This window comes from Falco naumanni, chromosome 4 (genome assembly GCF_017639655.2).
Source record: "Falco naumanni isolate bFalNau1 chromosome 4, bFalNau1.pat, whole genome shotgun sequence".
Lineage (NCBI taxonomy): Eukaryota > Metazoa > Chordata > Aves > Falconiformes > Falconidae > Falco > Falco naumanni.
The window spans coordinates 53,361,735-53,380,219 of NC_054057.1; the positions used below are offsets into that span (position 1 = coordinate 53,361,735).

At 40.2% G+C, this 18,485-nt stretch overlaps 1 protein-coding gene across 4 annotated transcripts in view; it reads right to left on the reverse strand.

The window, feature by feature from the left end:
* Positions 1–1,114: 1,114 nt before the first annotated feature.
* The window catches only part of RBM33 (RNA binding motif protein 33), a 105,795-nt gene continuing 88,424 nt past the window's right edge, over positions 1,115–18,485 (reverse strand). For all 4 annotated transcript variants that reach the window (XM_040592350.1, XM_040592351.1, XM_040592349.1 and 1 more), the window contains 2 exons: positions 8,260–8,348; positions 1,115–8,060 (listed from right to left, as the gene is read on the reverse strand). In XM_040592350.1, coding sequence (XP_040448284.1) covers positions 8,012–8,060; positions 8,260–8,348 — 138 coding nt within the window. In that variant the 3' untranslated portion in view covers positions 1,115–8,011. The remainder of the gene's footprint in view (positions 8,061–8,259; positions 8,349–18,485) is intronic.

The window sequence follows — 18,485 nt, forward strand, 5'->3', positions numbered from 1 at the left end:
GATTGCAACAGATTGCAGATCAACAGAGGCAGGGAAAGGCGGCAGAAAGCAGCAAGGAGTTAGAACTCATCACGTTTGGGTTTCAGAGGTTTTTGGTGAGGTTTACTTTTGCTTGGAGCTTTCTGTAGAGCAGGAGATGTGGAAGAGGTGATGCTGCAGTTGGATGGATATTTACAGTGTGCTCCTATTGTTAATCCAAAACAAAATCACAAGTTGAAAACGAAGTTGGAACATTGTAAGCAAAGACAATTATTCTTACATTGCTCACTATAAAAATCACTGCAGAGGCTTTTTTTTTTTTTTTTTTTTTACACCTCATTGATCTTTCTAAGGTCACTGTGTTGCTGGTCACTAATATGTCCTCTACTGGGGTGCAAGCAGAAACACACAGTGTGGCGTATCGTTAAGTCTCTGTCCCCAGGTAACACTGTTCTCTTGAGATCTGCCCCCAGTAATGATGTGGCACGCTAGTAACACTTCACTGAAAATGTGTATGCTGGATCACAGGTAGCCACTTCTAGTGATACCAGGATGATAATGGCATTTTTTACATTTAACTTTGTGAGTAATTTTAACAACCTATTAAAAAAACCCTACAAAGTGCAAGGTGGCCGATTCTGACCTCTTTTCTTGATACACAATACACCAGTGGAATTAGCCTCCATTTATGTTGATATAATTGTGTTCAGAACATAATTGATGGTAACCATACCGAGCTTGCTGAGAGCTCCTCTTTACGTCCTAAATTAAGACAGGCAGTTTCTGAAAGTAGAGATCTCAGCAGTACTGACATGTCCAATAAAAGAAGCAGAAAAGCTTTTACACTCACACGCTTTCCTCCTATACCTATGTTACGAGACCCTTGTCAGCCTCCAGACCCTTTGAGTTAGCAACAAAAGCACAAGCCCCTTTTACCATCACCCATGCTCAGTCACTCGTTTTTCCACCTGGGGCACCTTTGCACACCTCTGACAGAACCCCATGCTACCATGCCGGTGTAAAAGTAGGGGCCCAGAGATGCTACCGTAATAAAAACTGTAAAATAAACCAGCACGTGAAGCTTCTTCTGATGGATTTGCAGTTCAAGTTGTACATCAAGAGACAACAGAGGAAATATGATAAAGATCAAGTTTTATTGACATATTTTAGGTACAATAAATATATTTACATGTTGACATTTTAAGCATGGAGTTACATGTAAAAAAAATTGTACATGAGATCATCTTTGTGTTTCCATTTTTACATTCACTTAAATCGGTACGACAAAGATCTCTTATGGAAGTGGAGGACTTGGTAATAGTTCAGTATTACATTCCAGAAACTAGTAGTAAACACCTTGTGCAGATGATGCTGTAGAAAACATGAGGCAGACGAACTCCCAGTGGAGTCAATATGATACAGTCGGCTGTTGAATTTATATCCTGAACTGCTAATAAACAAACTCTGTAATCCAGATTAGAGCAATACATTTGAAGTGATTCTCAAAACACCCAAATATATACAGTGTTTAAGACTTTACAGGTTAGGAAGGATCACATTCAGTAATAGTAATAGGAGGTAGAATCATGTCGACTGTTCATATTTCTACGTAGCAATAAAAAAAAAGTGCTATTACTATCACTGAATTCAAGAACAGAACTCCTGAAAAAGTGAAAAGGACAGAAGAGTTGTTAATCCTGTTTCGCCTGGCTTGCCACAAATGCTGGAGCATGTAAACAAAAATGGTTTAATCCTCCAACACAGGTAAAACTGCAAAGCAAAACTGTTAAGTACTGCTTCTCCAGTGCTTTGGGATGGGCAGCATCTCCTAAGGTGTGATACCTGCAAAAGCAACCTCATGTACCTAAGTCGGCAAAGAAAAGTACAGGATGATGCTCTCGGGGTGGGGGGGCTATGTTTCAGGGATCCTCAGCAGAGCTGTAAGAACAGAAAGTAGAGTGAAAGAATGAATGCAAGGCACTCAGGCAGGAAAAGTCCAGAGAGGTGAAGAGAGGGAAAACAGCAGGAACGTAACAAGGATACAAATATCCTTGTGGGAATGGAAAAATGGAGGCAAATGAGATGGAAACGAGGTACAGCACAGGGTAGAGACAAAGGGGACCACTGGAAAAAAAGAAAGTTGACTTATCGTAAGGGCGCTTTGTATCAGTAAAAATTGTATGCAATGGTATGGAAGATCAGCTGTGAACAAATGAGTGTTAGCATCTTGTCTTTGCTGTATCTGTAAGTGAAAACGTGTATTAATTAGAAGTTAAACTGCTGAAAGATGTTTCACCATCTAAAAAAGAAATCCTGCGAAAAAATGGTTTTGTTATTATATAAATAGAAATAAAAGTGTAAGGTCCCAAAGTCAGCCTGACAGGCACAAGGAAAAAAATCCAGTGCATATTAAAAACCGTTAGATGTACACAAAGAAAATCCTGAACCACTGAACGAACATAACGTTAACACACCAGTCTTAAGTAGTGAACTTTCAAGTGACTACACATGACATCGCAATACAGCTACATTGAACTGTACACAGGCTCTTTTACAAAAATATTCTTAATCTAGAATACCGTTTAAAGTTATTTAGATGGCAAAAATCGCTTAACCCAAGTGCTGTTACATTAAATAAAAGCAGCGTAACCTGTTGAAAAACAGCGTGTGTATATAATGCCCATTTCCAGTTAGTTAGAAAAATCAGTGCATTCCACCAAGAAATGAGAAAGCCACACTAAAAGACCCAGTGAGATTAATTCCCCCTTGAGGTTTTTTCTTTAGTGCAATAAGGACCACACTTTCCACCAAAATAAGCACAGAAGTAGAAAACAGAGGTGTTTTTTTAAATAAAAAAAAACCCAACCCTGCAAAAAGCAGCGTTATGAAGAACAAAATGATCCTTCCCAACCATATTATACCAGAAGTTGGTATACGTAAGGATCCAATATGAATCAGTGTTTTTGTACACAAGACCCTGTGCTCATGTGGGTAATAAGTAATCTCCATCATTAAAAATCAGGTTACAAAAAACCCTTACGTAAAATCCTTAGGATTTGATACTGATTGAAGACAAAATACTTTCAAGTATTATGCTTCTGAATTAATCAGAGGTTAAGGCATGATTTAAGGTAACATTGAAACAAAAGCCCCATGTTACCCTAAATAACTTCTAAAATACAAGCTAACTTCCTGCAGTCTGTTCAGGATTTGTTTCCTTCACATTTAGTTTCTCACCCAACATGCTGCTAAAAAGAAAAAAACAAAAGCACAAAAAATAATTTCAAAAAAAGATTTGTTGTTTCTCTGAACAAAAATGCCTTTTTGACAGTGAACAGGTGAAGCCAGATTTCTACCTACTCACGTAACAAACACAGTACTACGCGGAGGACAAGAACAACACAATACTACACCAGAGAACAAATCCAAGATATAGCCCGAGTTAGACAAAAAACAGGCCAAAACAACCCCAAGAAACGAAACCCTGCACCCTCCCGCCCGCCCTCGCACCCCAGCCGTAAGGGCAACGCACCCACACACACATACAGACACGCAGTTACTGTGTGTAACGACAGGAAGCACCTACAGCTTCCAGGAAAACCACACAATTTTAAACTAAACAGATAAAAAATTACTATGTTTAAAAAAAATATTAAAAAATTCAACATCAAGTTGTTTTCTTATTTCAAGTACCTAGATCACGTTAAGAAAAAAACAACAAAGACCCTGAAGGCTGTTCTGGAATAACCTACAGTTCTATGAAAAAAAATCTCTCATCTATACCCTTGCAGTGGAAAGCTGACATCAAAGAACTAAAATGCTGAGTCTGCTATGCATTTTACTGGCTGCAAGGCCTTTTTTTTTTTTTTTTTTTTTTCCTTCCTCAGAAATTCAGAAATCTGAAGTGAATCTTCAGATTTAAATTGGGGAATAAACTAGGTATCTGCAAATACTTTACAGAGGGTGTGCCAGTATTTACTCTTCTTTCCCAAAGTCATACTGGAGATGTATGCGGGCCAAGAACAACATCCCTGTTGTTAATTTATCCTCTAGCACTACTTAAGAGATGAACACTTGCATGGAAGTTCCTCCAGCTATGAAGGTGCTATGGACCTGTCCTCCTCCTGCCTAGCACCACATATACCGAGTTTTTTCAACACTGCACATAGTTCCATAGAATCATAGAATGGTTTGGGTGGGAAGGGACCTTAAAGATCATCTAGTTTCAACCCCCCAGCCACAGGCAGGGACACCTGCCGCTAGACCAGGTTGCTCCAAGCGCCATCTAACCATCACACAGTATACGTGCCACATCAGTTGCTAACATTGTGATGAACCAATGTGTTACATGACCAACTTGAATTACGTGTAAAACCAAAATATCCCAAACTTTTGAGAACAATATTACGCGACAGACCTGATTTGTACTTGGTACAGCACAACAGAACAAACCTAGAAACCCCATGCCCTGGTCTGACAGCGCACTGTATTTCCCCTCAAAAGTTAAAGGACCGAGATTTATTTTTTTTTTTTAAATTAAAAAAAAGTAGAACATTCTACTAAAATACCACAGATCATATGGCCAATCCAATCTTTTAGTCAAGGCAAAATATGATTAGTTGCTACAAGAGGAAAACAAAATAATTTGAAAAAAAAAGTTGGCTCCATATAATCACCTACTAGAGTTGCCCATTAAAATCATTATAAAATTATGCTAATAGAAACTGTGAACAAATAATACACAGATCAGGATATATGTATTGACTTACTAGCATCTTTATAAAAATTTGAAGATATACACAAAAACACATCAACATTTATGGAACTGTATCCATTAAACTTAGATAAGACAACACAAAAAACTAACAAATAGCTAAGATGTGGTTGACTGTAAGCACTTTAAGTAACATTTTAATTTTAAAAGGTCAATATTTACATACTACATTAAATGCCTTTTTTTTTTTCCATTTTGCATCATATTTTGAATGCATGATAAAGAAAGAACAAGATAATGGTTGCAACAGATCTTCCAAGAATGTGAACTTAAGATGCTCAGATTTAACTATGTGCTGAAAGAGAACATGGCAAGAACACGTCCATCTAGTTTTACCTCTACTTTCTTTGGGGTTTTTTTGGGAGGAGACAACAAATGGATCTAAAAGAGCTGTTATCACCCAAACTGATCATTGCCAAGAGATCCACTTTTAAGTCAGGATTTGAGAACTAACAAAACAGGAACATTTTAACAAATGACTCACCTAATTGCTACTTTTGCTACTGAGTTTAAGATATTAGAGAGTTATGGTGACAACACAGGGTGTGAGTATGTATGTATGTATGTATATAATAAAATGCATACAGACATACATACATATAGTATATTTACATATAATAAGGTACAGCAGGTACCCAAGTATTGACTGCGATAAGCAGCTAAAATCATAACCAGCGATCCGCCCGTACCCTGTCTATGCACAAGCAATAACCAACTGCAACTGCCTTTAAAGAGGGTGCATCTAGTCATTAAACAGGCATTGCTTATGTTGCCTCCTGCATTTAAAATAGATCTGAGGCAATTTCACATCTTTATTCTAAAGCCACACATTTGTCTCAATTTAAAAAAAAAAAAAAAAAAAACCAACAAAACAACAAAACAACAAACCAAAAACAACAAACCCAACTGAATAAAAATTCTTAAAACTTAAAATTGGCTGAACCTCAGCCTCTTTGGGATGGATTCAAAACCCAAAGCTGGAGCATTTCTACAAACTACTTTGACTTTTGAATCAAACCCATATTCTTAGGCTCCAAGAAACCCTCTAACCCCAATAACGTTTGCTTCTGACAGGACAGCTGATCAACTGCAGATGTTCCTACTGCTGAACTCAGCTGCTGGCCCGTCTGGCATTCGCATCTAACCCAGATTTCCCGACACGCACCATTACCGCTCCACTCCAACACGTCTTCCCATCCTTCTCATCACAGAGAAGCTGCTCCCTAACAGTGGCACGAATAACTGTTTAATGACTTGTTCCCAAGATGAGAATTTACTTCTTTAAAATAAAAACTACGTAACCTGAGGCGGCAGCGCAGGGGTCCTAGCGCTCGCGGTGGGAGGGGGCACATCACCTCGCACATCTTCAGGGTCGGCTCCCGCTGGGCACCTCCTACCTACAGCTCATTCTCTGTCCTGGGCTTGGCTCTACCCTGAAGCACTAACAGCACTTTCTGTATAGTAATTGTACTGAATATTATTTAGTATGCATAAATGAGGAACTGTACAGATGGCTGTAAAACTAACTTCCATGCAAAAATTCTCATGATGTTCCTGTGTCTCGTCACTATGTTGTACACAGGCTTAAGAGTATTCTTTCAGTATTTCTCCCGGTGCAGTATTACCGAAGTACCACAGTATTCTGTATAATTTCAATGAACAAAGAACAGTTTTACCTAGATGACTTTTGACAGGATCTATTATTCAATCATTATTTTTAGTAGCTTCTATTTAATTGAAAATCTGGACCAAAATTGTAAGAAAGTCAATTAGGTCTTTATGATTTGGCTACCATCAAATCTTAATAATAATTAAAAAAAATCTATGGTACTATAAACTTGCTTTCCATGCTTGGCATGCCTATTTTGGACCCCATTCACAGCTGTTTCATTACAGAGCAATAATAGTCTTCTGCGGTCACTCAGGTAAGAAACCTGTAAGGTTTCTGTCAGCCTGCCCCAACTGCTCGATTAGTAGGTGGAGTTCTTAAAAGTATTCCTAAAATAAAGGACCAAGCAAAAGCTCACAGTCTAAAAACTACGGAAACGTTCATAAAAAGTGGAATCCAATATAAAGATGACATTTTAGTTAAGTTTATTCAGAAGTAACTGAAAAAATTGTTCCTTTGGCAACACCATCTAGATGGTTCTAACCAAAAGGAAATATCACACATTTTACTTTGAATAAAATATAAGCTCCTTAATGTTTGCATGTAATTTTTGGAAACTGCCACATCCACCAGCAGATTCACAATGTCCTTATAGTCCTGTATTTATGGGGAACACCACATCAACCCAAGTCCTTTCAGTTACTCGTTTCTTATGGTTCAGCGTTAAGTCACAAAATAAATCTCAAAGGAAAAAAACTAATCAAAATAAAGCATAAGGCAATCATGAAACGCTAGCCCAAAAGAATTATTAGGAATGCACCGCTCTTCCATGTAACATTTCTCAAGTGAGCCACCAAACGTTTCTTTTTCCTTGTGTCTGGAAAAAGGGTAATTTAAAATAACCTAGGTACAACTTGCAGTTCACTACCCCACGATGCTACTGAAGGGCAAAGATCCTTGTTTCTAACAACCACGGGAAAATACAGCCATGTTATTCCTACACAGGGTTTTATGGAATAAGTGGACTTGGAAGGAGAAGATGGAAGTCTGTGTTGGAATAGAAAAATGCAAAGACAGACTGAACTTATTTACAACGATCAAAACTACAATTTTCCAGTGTCACCTCCACAGCTTCTCAGCATACTGCTATTCAGTGAAGTAGACCACGTTTAAATCTATGCAAGAATACCTTCTGTGCTCTCAGATACGCAACGTAACTAATGTGTTTTGTTTAGAAAAATGAGTTTTCATTCAAATACCTCGCACTGAAGATAAGAGCAACCATTATCAAATATTCTTTGCTATGAAGAAAGTTTTTCAATCTTTCGATGTAAACGTTCTCGCTCAAGTCACTGTAGTCACACAGTAGGATCTTGAAGAACAGTGTCTACATGCACTGAAAGCATTTTGAAGAAAACATCTGTAGTTCCACGTGGTTACAACAGAATGTGAACAAACCAAACAGAAATTCCACTTTTGCAGATCCTCTCAAGTTCAGCTCTTCTGGAGAACATCTTGCTGCTTTCTGTAGTTCAACATAGCAATTAAAGACTAAGCTGAAAGGTTTCACAACCCGATGGTTTTGCCACTGTGCCTCATGTAGCTCCACAGTATGCTTCTGTTAGTGTCAGGGTTTCTCTCAGCAGACATCACTCAACTATCAGTGCCACGTTTATGTGGGACAGATCTATCATGTGCCTGTTGAAAGTTAAAAGAGATTTAAACCTGGTACTCAAACTGATTCTAGGGGTGGAGAACAGACAAGGAGGTTCTATGAAGGTCACTAATAAACAGATGCTTGATTGGATTAAGAGAGACAGTGAGCAGAGGAGACTGATTTAATCTTGTGAAGGGAGGGAAGGAACCGAGGCAGCAGCAGCAGTGCTTACTTATTTACCTGTGGAATTTCTGTTGAAATGCTAAAGCATGTGCTGGCTCCTTAAATTTTGCTATGGCTTTCCGTTGTTGAGGAAGCATCTGTAAACTCTGCAGAGACAAAAAGCCAAAACATATTTTTAAAATTCACTTAAGAGGTCCACTTACAAAACCTCATTTTGCACCGAACGGATTGAAATTCTGCCATATCTCTTTTCTTTTATTGGTGTCGAGGGAACGGAAAAAGCCCTCTGAGACTGCAGTCAGGGACCCAGCTGAAGCTGTCTGAGCTGGTGGCATTAAGCAACTGTACCAATGGAAAAGCCAGACCATTGCTCGTTAAGCAAAGGCAACAGCTCTTCAATTCAGTCCATACAGATGAACTAAACCCTGCAGCCAAACTCCCATGAACCGAATAAGAAACATTCCGCTGGGCAGAGCTCAACTTCACACAGAAACAACTGGAGTCATTCGCCTGATGTACGTTAAAGGATCAGGGCTGTCCATAGGTTAAACAGGACAGAAACAGGGAAAAGCAGCAGTAGGTTTTGATCTCTACACACTGTATATCCTCACACTGTTTTAACAAAAACAAGTGGCTAGCTCTTGACACCAACCACCACACAACCCTGATGAGATGGCTTAGGTCACCACTTCCAAGCCCTCCTAGTAATGGGAAACCATGGAACACACATCTACCCAAACAAGTCCATCTGATATGTGCTGCCCCGTACCATGAGAGCAGCATTTCACAACACTGTAGCTATCAACCCCCCCCACCCCCCCCACCCCCCCCCATGTAGTATCGAGGTCTCCAAAACCATAGCATGCCTCAGCCAGGGCTTTGGAGAACACGTGTCCTTGCTCCCTGCCTCAGCAGGACGTTCAGACAATGCCAAGATGATTCGAGAGAGCAATCCTGTGGCCTTGGTAATGAGAAATTATCAGACTTATTTATTAATGTATTAACTTATTATTCAAGTTGATACTTCAAATTAGCACTTTAATTATAACAGTGTACTTTTCAAAAAGAGCAATTCGAGAAGATGAGGTTTTACGCGTTTCAGTAGGTACACCCCCAACGCCACGGTGATTCCAGTACCTCACAGGGAGTTTTGGATGGGCTCCGCTCAGCACATCCAAGACAGAATTGTCCTGATTCACCTCCCAGTTTCCAATTGTTCTTATAGCTTTGGATACAGAATTAGAGAATTACTAACCTTCTTTTCTGCGTGCAAGTTTCTAATAAAGCCAATCCTGGTTTGTACCGAGTTTTATATATATATATATATACACACACACATGTATATGTATGTATATAGGCACGTTAAGACTTTTCTGGACTTTATTATAACCTACCGATGGGTAGGTATTAGCCTGATTATCTGATCCTACATGTAGCCTGGAGCTCAGCAGCATCCCCCTGCATCTGGATGATTCCAGCACTCTGATGGTCACACTCCAGGATTTTAAACTTCACCTGCAAAAATTCTGTATCACCACCTAGACTATTAAAAAAGTACCACATGTCTTTAGACTAAACTGTTCCTAGGGAACACTCGTTGATACACTTTAAGGGTGACATACTTTTGAGATCTCTCAGTGAAAGAATTTTTAACCCAACTAACGTGTTCCCTGTTCATTCAATCGAATGCAGCGTTTTTAAGCAAGATGTCAAACGCCTAGATGAAATTTGCTATTAAAATTGCCTACTTACATCTTTTTTGAACAGGTAAGCCTCACGTTGATAAGATGCCTATTTAACAAGAGCCAAGGCACCTGATAGACATATTTCTCTGTATCTAAGCCTGACAATTCAGCTCTAGGCTCTTTCTGTAACTTATCTGTGATTTTGAAGTAATTAATTTTGGCAGTAGCTACCTTGTACCTTCTCGCAATTGACAGGAAACTTCCCTCTCAGCAGGAAAATCACAGAAGTTTAATACTTCCGTCACTCCTGTGGTTTCAAAGTGAAAGCTGAGGAGAAGTTAAAGGATTCAGCAAAACCGATAAGCATCAGCAGGTTAATTTGCACTGTATAGTTTTTTGAAAGCTGCTACAATGGAAAGGTTTAGCTAAGTCACTGTAACTTCTCAGTTTCTGAGCTGGCAGGGATGGGTTTTAGCTTTAAAAAATGAAAACACTTGGCAGACGATTTTTGGGTTTTTAATCAGAAAGCTCTGGACAAGGCTAGGCACATTTTACCAACGAGAATACAGTCATGCTGCAGAAAGCGTCAGTGAAAGACCCTGGACAAAGCTCAGTTCTCCTGGAAGTTATCTACTGGAGTAGGTGAAGGAGGTGTTGAAGTTTGTGTTCTCCTCCTTTACTGACGCCACTTTATTATTATTTATAGAACTGTATGTAATACACATCCTTTTGACATCACTTTTCTGGCTAGAAGAGAACTAAGGATTAAGTAAGTCCTATCACTAAGGATTAAGTTTTGAAGACTAAGAACTAATCACAGCCATTAAAAAAGATTGATAAACAAGAGACTTGTAAGAGTTGAAAAAAATTCTCAGAATTACAATTAAGAAGGGAAAAAAAAAAAAGAGAGAAGTAAATCTGTTCCTTTCAAAAGAACTTGATACTTTTAATATGAGAAAAAGCTGTTTAAATCACTGAAAGGGTGAGTATTTCAGAGAACAGTCAGACAAGAAAGGCTGGAAAAGAACTGAGAGATGCATCCCTTCAGCTGTACCCTGCATGTTCTACCATCAATCTGCTTGTCTTCCCCCCCCAGCTGTCCTGCTGACAACAGACCCTCACAAAGTCAGGTCTCACACAACTACCACAGGTTACTTCTCCCAATGCCTTACACTCCAGACCCGTTTGTGATCAAATGAAGACGACAAGCTGCACTCAGTGACCTTTTCCACAAGAATGGATCTATTATTGCATTAATATTCTGGAGATGCACAGCAGCAAGATTCGATTTTGCAGTTTATAAACCCGTAATGATGAATTATTAAGAAGCTGCTGAGTAATTAGTATACAAAAAACTGACTAAAGAAAGACATTCTGCTGTAGTGCAGACTTACTAACAAAATTAGGTGAAGTATCTAAATACTATTATAGACAACTTATTTATACTTTCATATGAATTAATAAAGTTTATTGACTGACTAGTTTGGGTATTATGTCACAGTCTGTTCTTAGGTTGCATTACTGCCTTATTTTCCAAAGGAAAAAATACCCAAACCACCCAACACTGCAATCAAACCACTAAATACATTTTAATACTCAATTGCTTTGGCAACAAGGCATCGATTCTTGGATAGATCTACTGAAAAGCATCTTTATCAGATTTCATTTCACTTGTCAATACAGACAACTGAAAACAAAAAGGCAACCCATCTGATCTTTCGCTGAACTGCCTAACCACCCCCCATCACACAGCCCAGGGTCTTCTCAACTACTGCAGTTACACGTACCTAGGTTTAACAAAAGAGGGAACTAATGCAACACAAATAATACCTCTCCAGTTGGAAACTGTCCGAAAAAATTTAATTAAAATAGTTTTAATACAAATTCTCAGCCTCCACTGTGTTCAAACTATGTGTTGAAAATGATGCAGAAATCACTCTTTTTTAGGTATACACACCTTATTTAGGTATAAAAAAAAGTTCAGGTTTTGTTTTAACAAGAAAAGACAACAATTGCCAAGTTACTTTGACGATATGACCACCATGGCCTGAAATACCACAAATGTATCTTTGCTGACAAAGATTTTTAATATCTCAACAGAAATCGTGACCTACATTGAGTTTTCAAACAAATCTTCATTTACTGTGACTTGCAAGTATGAACATTACTCATCCAGCTAACAAAGATCTCTTGAAAATTTATGTTCTGATTTTGGGACATTATCTCCTTACTTGCATTACTATTCAGATCCTGAGTTTTATGTTTAACAACACTGACAGTCAGGCACAGGACAAGCAGGTACGATTCTGCCAGAGTGTGTAGGTCTGAGCTGCTGCTATTCCACCCCGAGCAGATGGGTTATCGGCTAGGCATACAAACTAGCATTCCACTTCCGTGGAAACCTGAAGTAAAATAACTGCATACTCATCCTATTGGATTATTTCTGTCTCCTTGAATGCAGGATGATATGCAGTTTAGAGCTGATCCTGCATTTGAATCATGTTAACAGCAATAGTCTAAAGAAAACACATTTTTTTTGTGTAACCTGTGGAATTTTATTAGCTCAAAGTGCTGCTCAAGGCATTATCTTAAAAGATTTACTTCACCAGCTTCTACTTTTGTTGGTTCCAAACACAAAATTAATTTTGTGTATCTTCATCATGTTACCTTGATAGTTTAACACACTTCATTTTTTAAAATTTTTTAAAATACTTTGGCAGTCTTTTTTTTTTCCCCCACTGGTAACATTCAGTACTTCTAGCATCCCTAACATTCTCAAATAGTTTTAGTGCTTGTACATTCGCTACAAGGTGATCCTGAAATAACCTCCTAGAAAGCTGTTATTTTTAATCATAATCTTTCACCAATCAGACTATCCACTGTATCAGCCCGCTTACTTGTAAAGAAAGCTCTACTAAATTTTCAAAATTATTGGTACCACTGTCTAATGTGTTTCATTAATGTAAAAATCCATACAGGTACAAGCATTCACCTTTCATTTTTAAAGTAAAACCTGAATTACTGCATTACCGATCGTAGAGTCTGCCCAAGAATAGAAGCTTACCCATCACGTTTTCAGTATTATTTTTGCTTCCCCACAATATATCTAACTTGTATTTCCAGCACAATATTGTACATCAGGATAGATCACTCACCAATTACTGTCATGGGCAAAACAGACTCGACTTGTGAAAATTAACTTAATTTATTGCCAATCAAATCAGAGTAGGATGAGGAATAAATCTGAATCTTAAGAACACCTTCTCCCCAGGCTCCACTTTACTGCTGCATTCTACCTCCTCCTGCAAGCACCACAAGGGGCAGGGAATGGGGCTGGGGTCAGTTCATCACACATTGTCTCTGCCTCCTCCCCCCCCACACCACCCACCCGCCCCAGCGTGGGGTCCCTCCCACGGAGACAGTCCTCCACGAACCTCTCCAACGTGAGCCCTTCCCACGGGCTGCAGTTCTTCACACACTGCTCCAGCGTGGGTCCCCCACGGGGTCACAAGCCCTGCCAGCAGCCCTGCTCCAGTGTGGGCTCCTCTCCCCACGGGGCCACAGGTCCTGCCAGGAGCCTGCCCCAGCGTGAGACTCCCACAGGGTCACATTCTCCCTTGGGCATCCCCCTGCTCCAGCATGGGGTCCGCCAGGGGCTGCAGGTGGGAGTCTGCACCATCACTAACCTCCATGGGCTGAGGGGTACAGCCAGCTTCACCACAGTCTTCCTCACAGGCTGCCAGGGAACCTCTGCTCCAGCGCCTGGAGCCCCCCCACCTCCTCCTGCGCTGACCTGGGGGGCTGCAGGGCTGCTGCTCTCACATAGACTCAGCTCCTCTCTCCAGCTGCTGTTGCACTGGGTTTTTTTCCCTTCCTAAATACATTATCCCAGAGGAGCTGCCACCATCGCTGATGGGCTTGGCCAGCAGCGGGTCTGGGTTGGAGCCAGCTGGCATCAGCTCTGCAGACACAGGGGAAGCTTCTAGTGGCCTCGCACAGAAGCCACCCCTGTAGCCCCCCCCCCCCCCCCCGCCAAAACCTTGCCATGCAAACCCAAAACACATTTCTGAAAAAGTAATTCAGTGTGTTGGTTTTAGACCCAAGGCAGTATCATGAAGAAGCTAACAGCATCAGACAGGTCTTCATACAGTACCAGAGACAACCGCTCTCTCATTTTCAAAGAGCACATACCATAAAAGTAAGGATTACTTTAGTGTTATCTGTTATAATGATAAAAACAGGAGTTTATCTTTCCCAAAGTATTGCACCTCATTAGGAATTTGATCTGAATTTAGTATTATTCTGTAACCTACTGATTTTAAAAGGGCAGTTGGGTGAAGCAGGGAACAAACGGCCATGCAGCACTGCCTCTGGAGACGGGCTGGTTCTACCAAGCATCATTTGACTTCCCATTTAATGGGAGGACACTCACGTTTCCTCCACAAGAGATCTCCCTGCTGCCACACTGCACTCCACTAGACTCTCCTTCTATCATTAATTCCTGAACTGAAATATCACAATCTTCCCCAAACGTCACCGCTCTGAGTGAACAACTTCATTCACATCTTCTCTTTAAGTTGACCTAGTCAGATGTTCACCAGAGGATGAAAACCCCTTCCCAGATCCACTCAGGTGTAAAGGATTGACAATACATACAACAACTTCCAAGGGATTTCAAATGACTAGTTTACTTTATGGATTCAGGCATACAGATCTACCATACAGCGCTTCCCAAGACCAACCTGAGATCAGTGGTATTCTGGGCATGTTCCCATTTGACTCTGGAGAACAGAGATTACATTCTGACATATCCTCAGCATTAAAAATAAAAAACTGGTTTAGGCTGAGCAGGAGTATTTCATATGGAAAGGTTTTAGACAGCATAGAGCTCAAACTGATCTTGATTATCTCCTCTTTCTGCTTCCTTAGGCACTGCCATGGGAAGATGCAGATCTTGTGTTGAATGGAAAAATACAACAAAACCACTATTTCATGATCACTCATGCTTTTGATTGAGAGGTTGCCTACAAACTGTTTTTAAACATACCATTTAATTCAACAACTTAAGAAATCAGCAGCTCTGGCTTTTTCTGCAACTGAAGCACTGACAGTGACTAAAGCATGAATATCACAAATGGACGATTCCCTCTGCAGACCTCCAGACCTACGCTGCCCTCAAATTTCTCCTTTACACACGCTCTGCAATTAAATCTACACTTTAACAATATCAGCGAAAATTATATTAAAATAGCCTGTATGATAATAGCAGCATAATAACCTCTAGTTTTGCTTCACTGCAAAACAAAGAGCCTTGAGACAAGCAGCAGGACATCCACAAGTAGAAAACGAGAGATCGCTTACAGAAAGCAAACATCTTTGACACAAAAACTCTTAGAGGTTACACAGAGAAGATGTTAAAAGGGAGATAACAGAGCACTGAGAGATGGAAACCAAGCAGGTAGGAGCGAGACTGGAGCAAGCACTCGTTTCAATTAGAGAGACATATAGGAAATAAAAGTTTTCTCCTTTACTTAACTTCTTCCACCGAAGTAAATGGACTATCTGATAGACCACACATTCAATTCATCACTGGGGTTAGGATTAGGAGTGGCAGTCCACACGAAGCTGTGAAAAACATGTCTATACACAAAGAAAGTATAAACTTTCCTAACTAACAGTCTCCAGTGCGTGATCCAACCTGCTCTGCAACAAGTCAAATAGCAGCATGGCAGGCACTTCCTAAACAGAAAGATCACATTCCATTTATTCTTCCCTCCCATCAATAAATGCAGACATATTTTTATTATCCTTGCAGTCTCCTGACACCTGAAGCATCTTTTCCTGGGAGCAACCCTTCCTAGCCATTACCAACAGGCATGGAGGCTGGGATAGAATGTATTTATTTTATCCTCAGCTGTTGCAACTGATCTCTTCCACCTTCTGTCCCTTTTTCTGCCACCTTTTGACTTTCTAGTATCTGCCTGTAAAAGTGTTCAGCTTTCCATCTCCGTGTGCAAGATGAGATGAGAAGAAAGGATCTTCTCCCATCACTGAGCTGGGCATTTGCAGCTCACATACTGCTCCACAGCAGGGCTGAACTGGACAGGCACATGATGGAGCTGCTCTCCTCTTCCCCTAGCCCCAAGGATGGAGCAGGACTGCCCACGTCATGTCTCCTCCCACAGCTTCTACAACAGCTGAAAATGTTTTTGCAGGTAGGAAGACCACACAGGTCACCCTGACAGCCCTGCATGCCTTGTGCGCCTTGTCATGTGGAGAACCACCCCGCTGATCTGCAAGAGGACTCATGTTCTGGGCGTGCTCCTCCATGTGTGCTTCTCATTTCCACCAGTATGTCTTTAAACTAAATTCAGCAATTTTTAAGTGTCAATGCAGATGGTTGCTTTTACCCTAACTGAGCACTAGGTAGCACTGTCACTCTAAGAAAGTGAAGAGCAGCACATCAACATGGCAATTGTTTTTCCCTTCGGAGACCAAAAAACAAATTACTACATTATCAGAGTAAACCCCATATTTGTAAAACTACTCAAAATATACCTACAATCAATACATTCTCATCATCTCTGATATACAACACTGGGAATTTTTCCAAGTATTTATTTTTCCTTTTAACATCAGAATTTATGATCTTAAATCTTCAGAAAGCAATACTGAGATTTTGGCACGGATGTTTTATGTTTGCAATCATTTGATGTAAGAAAAAATAATTAAAGATGATGACAGACTACCTCCACAGAATATCAAATTACCTGGAGATCTAGCAAATGATTCCCTCTACCTGCCACCATCCTAAAAAAAAAAATAATATCTGAAGGTGGCACAACTAGCTGAACACAAGCCTCTCTGGACAGTGTAAACGTTAAACCTGGATTCAAGAGCACCACAAAAATGCACAGCGTATTTCATGACCTTTGCAATTTATTAGTAATCTACTTTAGCAAGTGGTTCTGGATGGATGTGTACTCAATGTCACTGCTCCAGCAGCCCCCATGAGGCTCTATTTTGGAGGTGTGTTCAGAAATCTTCTGTACATTCCAACACGTCAGAATACATAATTTTATTTATAGCATGTAATTATTTTAGATTCAGCACTCAGATCTTACTGCAGGTGTATTATTTGTATCTGAAAGCTTATCCTGTCCAGAAAGAGTCTGACAGCAAGCCCTATGTTGAAAGGAAACACTTCTCCAGCTAAATTAATCATGTTCGAGTTGTAAAATCCAGCTATGACTCAGGGGCTGTTCCTGGAGCCCCAAAGATTTTCTCCTATTCAGTATCTTCAGAATCTTAATGGTCTTTTTTTCTCCTATGTTAGTAAAGGAGAAGTTTTAATGAAGCAACGATGAGAATTAGAGAGCCTTCAGTGACTAAGCAATCCAGGGTATTTCAAAGCTCATATATGGGAAAAGATAATTTTCTCCATTTCTAAGGTATAATAAGGGGAAAAAATGCTGAATTTCCAGCTAAAACTGAGAAAGTCTCCTTCAGCTTCTCTTATACGTCCTTAGCTATTCCCAGCCCCTGACCACCACCTCAATGCAAGCTGATGGCACTGAACACTACACATTGAGGAAAGTCTCTGCAAAGTACTTGTACCTGAATAATGATACTGACATCAAAAAGCTAAAAATAAAAATCCAACCCATTTGTACCCAGAAAAACAGAGCAATCTCTTCCTCCCCATTCACTCCATTGATAAATGATAGACTTTTTACATAAATACACTAAAACTTTCTGTTATGGCAGTGAAGATCCTCTTCCTGAGAAAACACATGCAGGACAAGCACACTGCAACAAAATCGGGATACTGCTACGCATCTGAAAACAGGAGCTGGTGTGGGATCAGCTGCTCTACAGAAGCACCAGTAGGGAAGGTATGGATTAAGCAGAGCTCCTGTACCAGGTGGGACAAGTGCTCGTGATCTGTTCTTGTCAAGGAGCAGAGGTCATTCCCCTTCTCCGGGAGCCATGCCTCAGCAAAGCCATTCCCACGTTCACGTCTTGACTGCAGCAGGAATTCATACACCAGGCAACACTCAGATTTATGAGCTCTGTTTGCACATTGCCTTGAAGCAAGATGCTTCGCTTACCATTACAGGCGTATGTCCAACAGTTTGGACCTTTAACCAGGTATTGGGTCTTGGATCATCAGTACATGTCATTTTAAGACACTGCCCAGGTATGCAGATAACAGATAATCTGACTCGGATTTGAAATTTCTTTTACATTTGCAAAAAAGAAGCATGAAAATAAACACACACACCCCAAGATAAATAAAAATCAAGAAACTGGTATCTCAAGAGTTCAGTTCGTCAAGGAAAATTTTGCTGAATATAGTCAATAGCTAGAGACAGGATATTCTACCTCTTAAAGATGGAGTCAGCTACAACTGGCTCCCCTTTCCCTCCTCATACTACCTCCTGAACTTTATCTCAACCAGCTGAAAACCTGGGCACCTCGCTTAATTTCAAAAAAAGTGGCTGAATTTCTCACCTTGCTGTTTCCTCACTACAGTCATCTCCCCAAACTCCTATTTCGGTTCATCAAGCTGCACCGCTTAATCTTAGAAGATCAGCG